The 11,868-nt window shown below is 35.3% G+C and overlaps 2 protein-coding genes across 2 annotated transcripts; both read left to right on the top strand.

Annotated features, from left to right (window-relative positions):
• Window positions 1-6,392: 6,392 nt before the first annotated feature.
• On the top strand, window positions 6,393-7,868 carry LOC149398139 (disease resistance protein RPS5-like). Its single transcript, XM_089614472.1, has one exon. It carries the CDS (start codon window positions 6,393-6,395, stop codon window positions 7,866-7,868), a length of 1,476 nt encoding a protein of 491 aa, XP_089470598.1.
• Window positions 7,869-9,392: 1,524 nt separating this feature from the next.
• Window positions 9,393-10,055, top strand: LOC149398138 (uncharacterized). Its single transcript, XM_089614471.1, has 2 exons — window positions 9,393-9,525; window positions 9,574-10,055. The coding sequence occupies exons 1-2, from the start codon at window positions 9,393-9,395 to the stop codon at window positions 10,053-10,055; spliced, it is 615 nt and encodes a 204-aa protein (XP_089470597.1).
• Window positions 10,056-11,868: the final 1,813 nt, after the last annotated feature.

Raw genomic sequence — 11,868 nt, 5'->3', positions numbered from 1 at the left:
TGATTCAGAACCAGCCATTGCTTGGCTGTAGGAAATAGGGCCATCCATGTCAGAGATGGCTACGAGAGTATCTGCGTAAGACATGTACCTGTCAGGCTTTTGAGAAGCCCTCCCACTACGTCGAAGTACTTCCTGACGAGGTTCCGATGAATTTGGTTGTGTTTCAGCTAGGGTAAGAATAGTTCTTACAGATGAGGTAGAAGCATCCTCACCCAACGTTTCTTCAAGTACAATTTTGCTTCGTTCGTGCTAACGAACGTTTTGTTGTCCTCGAGACTATAGAATGTGAAACCTTTGGTTTCCTTCGGATATCCAACAAACAGACATAATTTTGACCTACTAGCCAACTTGCAAGTATTTTGCCTTAGCACATGTACAGGGCAACCCCAAATTCTAATGTGGCATAGATTTACTTTACGGCCAGTCTACCGTTCATAAGGAGTACTAGGAACCGTTTTAGACGAGACTTGGTTCAGAATGTAAGCTGTTGTTTCGAGGGCATATCCCCAAAAGGAAAAGAGGGAGTGATGAGTAACTCATCATTGATCTAACCATCTCCATTAGAGTTCGGTTCCTTCTCTCTGACACTTCGTTTTGCTGAGGTGTGCAAGGTGCTGCACGCTGAGAAGCGGTACATTCTTCTTTAAGAAAGTCATCGAACTCTCCAGACATATATGTTATAAATTTGTTTCCTCTTTTTCTTTTTGGAAAATATCTTCATACATCAATGCACAAAATAATTTCCTTTTTCTTTTGATGGTGGCCACAAAAATCTTCATCTAGAACATGCTTCTAGATGTTTCTTTATTTGTTCAAGACAATACAAGAAAAGCCCATATATAATTTTCACATAAAATTCCATAAAACGAAATTCAATCCGCAAGGCCCAAATACTATTCTTGGCCGTGTGGACTTAATTCACATTGTCATCATATGACAATGTCCAAAATCTTATTTTGACATTCATGCCATCTTATGTCCTTATGGACAAAATTACCATTTAGACAATTTTCTTAAAATTCGTCTAGTTCAACACTTGAACTTGTTTTGACTTGACTACTAGTTTAACTAATCCTACTCTAATGACTTGTGGTAGTGACCTCATGGATCCAAATGAAAAAAGTTTGAGCTAGCATACTTGGACACAAAAGTTCACAAACCTTTTCCAAGTTCTAGCTTAATGTCAACTGACTCCACTGAAGAGTTGACACTGAAAATCTCTCGGTTCAAATGAACATATTTTCTAATAAAAAATTATAATTAATTGTGATGAGTGGATCCATTGAATATTATCTATGTTTACCCTTCATGAATATCATCAACTAGATGAGATTTATAAAATTACCATTTTACCATTATAGTTGTTATTTCCTCAACTCTTTTGTCAAACAATGTATTGACGAGGAGCTAACAAGTCACATTGATTCATCTAAAAGAGTCATGACTCAATTCGGACACTGGCCAGTTCATTTATTCACATTCCAAGGAACAAAGCATGAGGTGATATACATTGCATTTCAGCAATATTGTACATGAATTCCATATCTATGAGATCTTCACAAAGTTGTTCATGACATCTTCATAACTTAGTACTTCATCAATAGGTCTTGTCTATATCACATAGTGAATCTAGAACTCTGACTTTCTCAAATGAGAGTATGTAAGCTATGAAATGACATGTCTCATTTCAGGATTGAGGTAACCATGATGCAATTCATACATAGTGACTCTGAGACAGAAGAGGTTAAATGGTTTGTTCTTACGATGTCTCTAGAAGTGCACTGGTCAATTCAGTATCTTCAAAAGATACCTAGGAAGAATTATAGAGTCTCCAACTCTCTATGTCTCATAACCAGACATCATAGGTTCTCCTAACAATCATACTGAGATCAATAGCCCTTTGATCCTTAGATTGTGAATATACTGTTTTAAGCAAACCATGAAGAGTTTGTTCATGAAAATCTATATTTGACTCTTCAATTGTTGTTAGGTTTGTTTAAGGACTAAAGACTGAGGTTTATCCTAAAGCTTCAAACAAACAAGGAAGAAAGAATGAAAGTTTCAACTCTTTATCAATTATTCAGCAGTTACAAGCAAGAGTCTTTTGTGAGACTTATTATATCAGATGTATATAAGCAACAACTACTACTCTTCTTGTATGCATCCAATCCAACATCAAGAGCGTACCAATTTCACACTTTTCGTTCTTGACAAACATTTTCTCATTATCAACAAGGAATTCCATAGCCATATTAATTTCATTAGACATCGTGCCTCTGAATGCTTCTGGGATGGCTTTCTTCATGATCATTATGCTAATGCAATTCGGTCTCTCCCACTTTTCCATCTTCCTCTTGTCATCAGAGGTACTTTTTTCCGTAACTACTAGAGGAGCTTCAGTTCGTATCGCCAGGTCAAGATCCATGACTGTGAGAACAATCAGCAAGTTCTCATTCCATGACTTGAAGTTGGAGCCATTCAGCAAATGAATTGAATTGATGTTGGCAGAAATATCTCAAGAAGTCGTAACTGATACAAAGAACAATAAACAAACAAAGCATGCTTAGGGAAAATCCTAAACCGAAATTCAAATTCAAATTCAAATATGGTAAATCTCATCTCAAGATACCGTCCACTCTTTCAATATTATGTCTTTGGACAAAAATAGTGACTTGTAAGTGATATCTTGGTGCACTAATCAAATACATACAATAATGAACATATCAAATAATAAATCTTCCCTTGGGCCAATTTATTATTCACATGTAAAAAAAAATTAAGTTAAATATTTATCTTTTTTTGGGTCGATAAATATTCACAAAAATTACACGTACAAAACTTTATATTTTAAAATAAATAAATTTCCACAAAAGAGGTCACTTTGGTGACATGTTGCTTCAATTAACTTATTTTAAAATACATACATACTAAATAATACCAATATTTGAATTTAATTTTTTTATATGAGATAAACCCACCACTTTAAATAATCGAGGCCCATTTGTGCATTAATCTGAAGAAAAAAAATAATTAGGGCAAGCAGGCTTCTACCCTTTTGACGAACGGCCGTCTCTGGCTGATGCCATTGATCAATTCAATGAACAGAAAAAAGATAAATAATGCATTTTATCTGATGTAAAACACTATAAGCCATAATCGACATGTAGATAAAACATCAAGATTTGATAAACAAAATAGACAAAAGGACATACACACGATAGTAAAATCGAAACTGAATGATTATACATATCCACTTAAGGACGATTTTGAATAAAACTCAAATCAAAGATGTCTTATGAATCATAATGTCCAAGAGAAAACAAAAGCAACATCCAATACCACAACATGAAATCGAAACCATAATCAGATGGATGTATATATAAACTCATCATCCAAACAAAATAGAATTAACACATACGCATGCGTGTGACATAGACGATCATAAAAAATATTCATATCCAAAAGACATTAAACGCATATGTGTCAAAGAATAATTAAAAGGAAATTTCTCAAAATTTTAAACATGATTGACCCTGATATCTATTTATAGATTCGAATATCACGGGTCTATTACCTAATTCCATGACCGAATCATGATGAATAAATAAAAAAAAGCCTAAATCATATGCGTAAGCGTACCTGATGAATCCATGACGATTGGTCTTCTAGATCAACACGTAGAAAGCCATTTGTGTCTCCATTATTTCACTTTGTCGATGGGATATCAGAAAGTGACAAATTAGTACGTGTGACCCAGGGACAAGTCTTATTTATAGACAACCATTAAGTTAACCTACCGGGCTTACTATTTCAGCCCATCATAAAAATAGAAATTATAGTGATCTACACATTAAAAGGCCCACAACTTATTAGATACATTAATACTCAATATCTTTACATCAAATTATATCACTTTTAACGGGTTATCTTTATTGACAATTTACAACACATAATTATTTAACATAAAAATCCAACCTTGAATTAAGAATCCAACATGTTGGATTAAATATCCAACATGCCGTTCTCAAGGCTTTTAGAAGTGTATCTAGGGTTTTCTTACCCAAACTCGCAAGAATATTGCTCAATAAAATCACTAGCGAGACAATCTGGCAAAACCGAAAAACTTGCCAGAATAACAGTCTGCGCACAAGAAAAATGATGTCTTACCATAAGCAGAAACATGATGACCGACATCTTTTCATACAACTTGCTCTAAAAAATAAAACTAACTTATAACGTAACAACAGAACCTTTGATCACTTTCATGTGGTTTTTGGGCTTATGGTAGTGTATAAGATCAAATAAATAACTTGAAAAATGTAACAGAGACCTCAGAATTATTAGTACTTCAAAGAATTATATTTGAGTGTTTATTATTATTATTTATTAGAATGGGTTTATTGTGTTAGATATGACTAGCTGTCTAAAATTCAAGATTTTGCAAAATAGTTTGATGATTCGCAATCGTTTGAGAATTAGCCATAGTTAAGCTAAGAAAAGCTTTTCGAATGCGAATTAAACACACCCGAGGTAGTAAGTTCAATATAAAATGTGAAACCTTGACTTGACTAATTTGTTAAATAAAAATTGTACATACATTTACCATATGAACTTAAGTGTCCTATTTTTTTTTCTCTATTTGCAGTGACCCGCACATGTATACTTTGTTGAAATCTACTGTGAATCATCAAGCAAGCAGTTGACTTATATTTGTGTCGTAAGTTCGTGAACTTATTGTTTAATATTTTTTCTTTAAACATATAGTCCTTGAATTTTTTTATTGTGGCTTTCTCTTGTTAATTTTTCTTGAGCATATTGCTACAACACTAATTAATTTTGTAGAATTTTAGTCATTTGTTATAGAGTTCAACACCAGAAACATAGTTTACAAACCAAAATATCTTGAAAGAAACTTATTAAATTACATTTTGACCCTAAAAACATAAATTAAAATGAAGAAATTTCAAAGTTTTAAGGTATTATTTTAATTTAAATATAATGATACATTTTTAAAATTACATATAGAGATCGTCACGATGGTACATCCATACCAGTTAATTGAATACAACTTAAATATTTAATTATTGAACACAGATATCTATGGAATAATTTTTTAAATTCCATTTTGTCTTTTATTCTTATATAATATATAAGTTTTGTTTTATTTCATGTGACATTTTTAAAAAAAAATCATACAGTTTTTTTGTGGGTATATTCTTCATACATCATAGAATAGTTATATTTGTAAATTGTGATAAAAAGAGCTTAAATATTTAATTGGGCGTTGTAGATTTATAGTCAAAACTAAACTATAAAATTGGGAATTAGCCAACGTTTGCAAACTTGTAGGAACATAGCCAATGACAATTATTTTTTTACTTAAACATCCTCATATTAAATATGTTATAATTAAAAAAATGTAAATAATTTAAAAATTCGACAATTAATTTATCAATAGTGAACTACGGCGAAATTCTACAGTAGACATGATTTGTCATCCAAGACAATGAGTCTATTTTTGAAGCTTATATGGAATATTTTTTTAAATTCAATTTTGTCTTTATTTTTCTATCATATATAAGTTTTGTTTTAGTTCATGTGATATTTAAAAAAAAAAAGTTCATACAGTTTTTTGTGTGGGTAAATTCTTTAGAGCAAGAGTTCATATAGAGCAAAACAATCTGATGGTTAACAATATTTGATTGGTCACATATATGTGTATTAATTTATAAATTCATTATTTCTCCATTTTTATTTATTTATTTGGACGTGCCCCAGTTGGCCCTGCTACATTTTCATATTAACTTAAATGTATTGTTTTTTTTTTCTCTATTTGCAGTGATCCGCACATGTATACTTTGATTAAATCTACTATGAATCTAGGGAACTGAACGCGACACAAAGTTCTTCTTAGACTCATCAAGCAAGCAGTTGACTTATATTTGTGTCGTAAGTTCTTTAACATTATTTAATCTTATTCCCTTAAACATATAGTCCTTGAATTTTTATGATTGTGACATTCTGTCCATTTTTTTTTTTTAAATATTGGAACAAAAGTCATTAATTTTGTAGCATTTTAGTCATTTTAATTTTTATTTATTTATGAAAGTCAGTACCAGAAACATATTTTACGAACCAAAATATCTTGAACGAAACTGGTTAAATTATATTTTGACCCTAAAAACATAAATTAGGGTTAAGCAATTTAAAAAAATATAAGTATTATTTGAATTAAAATAGAAAGACACATTCATAAAATTACATATATATAGAGCAAATGAAACATTGATACAGTAGCTCTTTTGCCGTTGTGATATATCTTTCGTTTATGAATTGCTACTTTTAAAAAGTAAATCACAGTAATAGTAAAAGTAAATTTCAATGACGCAGTAATGGAGATTCTTGCAGCAGCAATTGGCGCTGTTGTGGGATGCGTATCGCCTCACGTAGCCAAGCGATGGGAACAACACAGAGACATAAAAAAGAAAATGGACTCTCTCAAAGAGGAATCAGAGAAACTCAGCGGTCAAAATGCACACATAAAAACGAGGCTCAAAACCGAGGTCATTCCTGGACAGACCGAGGAGATACATGAACTCAATTTCTGGCTGGAACGCGTGGAGAATATGGTTAACGAAACAAAAAAAATTGGAAACGAAGTGAGCCGGGTCAAATTCTTATCACGGGCAAGGCTGGGGAGAAGAGTTGAAGAAATGATACGCGAAGTCATTAAACTATACGAAGAAGGTGTTAAATTACGGGAAGGCACTTTGGTCATTATACTAGAGCCACGTGGGAAAGATAAGCCAACGACGACAGGGATGTTTGGAGGCGATACGCCGGCGGAGAAGACAAAAGAAGAGATAGTGCGTTTCTTGGAAGACGATAAAGTTATGAGGATTGGAGTCCATGGGATGGGTGGGTCTGGTAAGACAACCGTGCTCGAACATCTCCATAACAACCTTTTGAAAGCTGGCGACAAGATTGGAAGCAAGTTCAATAAGGTGGTCTGGATCACTGCGTCAAAGGCATCCGGTGTAAGAGGTTTACAGGATAAAGTCGCACGTGAGTTTGGTTTGGGTTTAGACGAGAAAGACGATGAAGAAAGAAGGGCTGCGGAGTTGTTAAGTGTATTAAAAAACAAGAGATTCCTGCTCATCATCGATGATATGTGGGAACATTATCCTCTGAAAAAGATCGGAGTCCTCAACCCAACTCCCGAAAATGGATGCAAGTTAGTACTCACGACTCGGTCACTCGACGTATGTAGCAAGATGGAATGCGAAGAGATAATAGAAATGGGGCTTCTCTCGGAACAAGAGGCGAAGGAGTTGTTCTTCGATAAGGTTGGAAAACGTGTGGCTTCTGATCCGACACTTAGAAAAATGGCAAGGCGATTCGCTGCAGAATGTGCAGGTCTTCCTCTTGCGATTGTCACCGTGGCTGGAAGCATGAGAGACAAAATGGACGAAGAAGAGTGGAAGTTCGCGCTAACTGAGCTCAAGGATGCCAGACATTCTTCATCGGAAGAAATTACTAAAATATTGAGGTTCAGTTTCGATCGGTTGAAGGATGTGAGACATAAAGAGTGTCTTATGCATTGCGCGTTGTACCCTGAAGACCATCTCATCGATAGAAGTTCTTTGATCAACCAGTTGATAGTGCAAGGAAGAGTTGATCATGGTAGGACGGAGAAAGAAAGAAAGGGCAAATGTCATGTTATGTTGAACAAGCTCGTGCGTGATTGCTTGTTGATCGACGTAGTCAACAAAAAGAATGAGAAATGTGTGAAGCTCCACGACTCGGTGAGAGACATGGCTACCAATCGTGTGATTTCAGATTTATGGTGGGAGGTGTGCGCTTTCTAGATGAAAAAGCCGAATTTATGCAAACCCGAAACACCATGTACATGCGCTATGACGACAGAGTCTCTCTCGAGGGTCCGATCATGGTACCCAATAATACTGAGAACCTTTGTGTGTTGAAATGCGTTGAAAAAAGTTTGTGTCTTTCAGCATCCGTCAAAAACATAAAAAACTTGCAGAAAGTCAAAATTTATGAGTGTGACAAGATGGAGTACATGTTATATGATTCTCCGGCCGTGTTTCCGCTCCTTCAAAACATTAATGAGTTGGAACTTTCTCGTTTGCCAAACCTGCGAGCGTTATTTGGTCCAGAGGGCGATGAAACGGCTTCTCCGGCACTTCCACTCGGGGCATTCTCCTCTCTCAAGAAACTAAAGATCAAATTCTGTAACGAATTGAAGACATTGTTTGTTGTTGGTAAAAACACCTCGTTTCCCAGTATGGAAGAGATCACCATCATGAATTGCATGCAGTTAGAGGAAATAATATCATTTGAAAATGAGGATGCGATAATAATGAACCTTCGCAGTTTGAAAAGTATCACGATGGCATTTTTACCCAAATTAAAGAGCGCTCAATTCGTTGCGGATTCCTTGTCTCGGGCTCTTCTATATCAATGTCCAAAGCTGAAAGCGGTGGCCTCTTCTCTTCAACCTTTCATGGATATCAACTGAGACCCTTGAAATTCTACATCTTTGAAACAACCTCTCCTTGTTTTGCATCGTTGCGCGTTATGTGTGTGTGTGTATTATTTTTTTTTTGTCGGTGGGATATACAATTGTCCAGAATTGAAAGTGGTCACTTCATCTCTTCTACTTTTTTTTATATGCAAGACCTTTATAGCGAAAGTGAAACAGAAGAGCCTCTTAAATTTGTAGTTTTAATTTCGTTTTATTTTTTACCTGTTTTTAATGGAATCGAGTTGTTTTTTATTTGCTGTAATAACTAGTTGAGTTGCTTAGTCTGCAAGTCATAAGTTTTTACCGATTTTATGATTTGTTTCAGCCTTTTCTTTTGCATTTGTTAGTTTACGAGTTTGGCCTCTTATTGTGTTAATAAGTGAGGTTATTATCGTCTTTTACCAGATGATGTGTCTGGTAGTTTAGTTCGTTATATACTCTGTATTTTCTTTTGGTTTAGTCAGTAATTCTATTCAATTCAGTTGATACATTTTCATTTCTTCATCTTCATCCTTTCTCTCTCTAAAACCCTAATTCTGATATTCAGCCCGTGAAATGGTATCAGAGCAACTTTCGCGACTCTGGATCTGAATCGGATCTTCTTCAGAAAAGAGATCTTCTTCCTTCTTCAAGACTTTTTCCTTCTCTGCATTGATCGACAATGACGAATCAAGAAGCTATGTCAATTAAATGGAGAAGTGTCGGCGACTGGAATCACATCGCTAAGGACTCCGATTGAGATTCGATCGATCCTTTCTTTATGCACCATACCGATTCACCTAGTATGATCTTAGTAACTACTCAATTAAATGGAGAGAAGTATCCATCCTAGAGCAGATCAATGAAGATGGCACTCTCAATCAAAAACAAGATAGGCTTCATCGACAGAACGATCGTGAAGCCTGAAGAATGCAATGTCAATTTGTTTCATTCTTGGAGAAGGAACAATAACATTGTGATTACATGGATTCTCAACTCCTGTACCAAGTAAATCGCATTAAGCGTTGTATATGGTGAATATGCTAAAGACATTTGGGAAGACCTTAGAGAGAGGTATGAGCAAAGCAATGGACCAAGAATCTTCAAGCTGAGACGTGAGATCATGAACATGGTTAAAGATCAGAAGACAGTGGGAGTTTACTTCACCAAACTCAAGATTCTTTGGGAAGAACTAAGTAATTACAGGCCGGCTGGTGCTTGTACTTGTGGAGGATCAAAGGAATTAGTCAATTTTATGCAAAATGAGTATGTCATGAAGTTTCTTATGGGGCTAAATGACTCCTTCACTACAGTTCATGGTCAAATACTCCTCATGGATCTTTTGCCGCCTATCAACAAGGGTTTTGCCATGGTGTGCCAAGATGAAAAGCAAAGATCTGTCAGTGTTGACAACTTTGTATGTCAAGATCAATCTAGCTTGATGGCGATGGAAGTCAATGATCAGAGAAAGACCAATACAACGCCAACAACAACAAGAAGGATCGTTCATTTTGTGGTCATTGCAAAATGACTGGTCACACCATCGACAAGTGCTACAAGTTGCATGGATATCCAACTGGATACAAGCCTAAACCCAATAATCAAGTCAATGTTGTAGAGGTCTCCGTGGAAGGAAGGCATGAGCCAAATGCATCCACATCAAACCTCTCAAATGACCAGATACATCAGATCATCAACTTGCTCTCCAACCAACTCACTACTCCAACACAGCCTGAAGGTCAATACAATGTTAACCTAACACACTTCCAAGCAGGTTCTTGCTACTTAAATTGCAATTCAGGTTGCATTGCTAATTCAAGTCTAAGTTGGATTGTTGATTCTAGTGCATCTAGACATATATGCACAAATAGATCTCTTTTCCACACGTTGAAAACCTTCACAACTCCACAGTCACTCTACCTAATCATTTCGTGATACATATTCTTTACTATGGTGATATTATTGCAAATAAGGATCTAATGCTCAAAGATGTGCTTTTTGTCCCTGAATTCAAATTCAATTTGATATCAGTCAACTCTTTAACATTAGATTCTTCTTGCATTGTTACATTCTCATTTGATGATTGTGATATACAGGAGATCAAGACCAGGAGGATGATTGACAAGGATGAAAGGCATGTAGGTCTTTATTTGCTCAAGAATCTGAGTAATGATCATGTCTACAACATCACAGCTCAGACTTGGCACAATAGCCTTGGTCATCTCTCTTTTAAGAGATTAGAATCTCTTAAATCTAAGCTTTCTTACATGTCTTCTAATAAGCACAATCCTTGTATATTTGTCCCTTAGCTAAACAACATAGACTGCCTTTTATTTCAAACAATCATATGTCTGGCAAGGTCTTTGATCTCATTCATTGTGATGTATGGGGTCCTTATGCTGTGACTTCTCACTCTGGATATAGGTTCTTTTTTACTCTTGTGGATGATTGTAGTAGGTTTTTATGGATCTATATAATGAGGAATAAATCTGATGTTCACAAACTTATTCCCAAGTTTTTTTCTATGATCACTTATCAATATGCTTGTTCTATCAAACAATTCAGGTATGATAATGCCAAGGAATTAGTGTTCAGTGATTTCTTTTTTAATCTTCGGATATTGCATCTGTTCTCTTGTGTAGAGACACCACAACAAAATTATGTGGTTGAAAGAAAACATCAGCATATCCTCAATGTTGCAAGGGCTTTATTTTTTCAATCTCAAATTTCAATTGTTTATTGCTCTGATTGTGTTTTGACTGTAGTCTATCTCATCAACTGTAACCCTAGTCCTATTCTAGGACAGAAATGTCCTTATAACATCCCTTATCACAAGGATGTGGATTACAATTTTATGAGGGTTTTTGGAAGCCTAGTCTTTGTTTCAACCTTACAGGCTCACAGGACCAAATTCCAGCCACGTGCAAGGAGGTGTATCTTCATAGGATATCCTCAGGGTGTTAAGGGCTACTGACTTTTGGATCTTCAAACTAGAGAAGTGTTCATCTCTAGAGATGTGGTTTTTAATGAACAAGTGTTTCCTTTTCATAGTATAAAAACCAAATCTACAATTTCTGATCTTTTCCAGTTGTAGTATTACCTCTACATGTGTGTGATATTGCAGAAAATGCTCCAAATGATCATGAGACACCTATCCTCATAGAGAAGGAAGTGTAGTCTCCCCAACGACAATCAAGTCATCAGCAGGACTTGAACTGTCAAGACTCAACTGAACCTATTAATGAAGGCTCTATCCAACTTCCTACTAGAAAATCAGATAGGCCAAGAGCACCACCAACCAAGCTTAAGGACTATCATTGCAACTTGATCAGTGGAAGATCGGG

The sequence above is a fragment of the Urtica dioica genome, chromosome 5 (genome assembly GCF_054948205.1).
Source record: "Urtica dioica subsp. dioica isolate 48M chromosome 5, U.dioica_male_clone48M_v1_H2, whole genome shotgun sequence".
Taxonomy (NCBI): Eukaryota; Viridiplantae; Streptophyta; class Magnoliopsida; order Rosales; family Urticaceae; genus Urtica; species Urtica dioica.
Note: the sequence above shows the minus strand (reverse complement) of the source record. Positions and strands in the feature narration are given on the sequence as shown.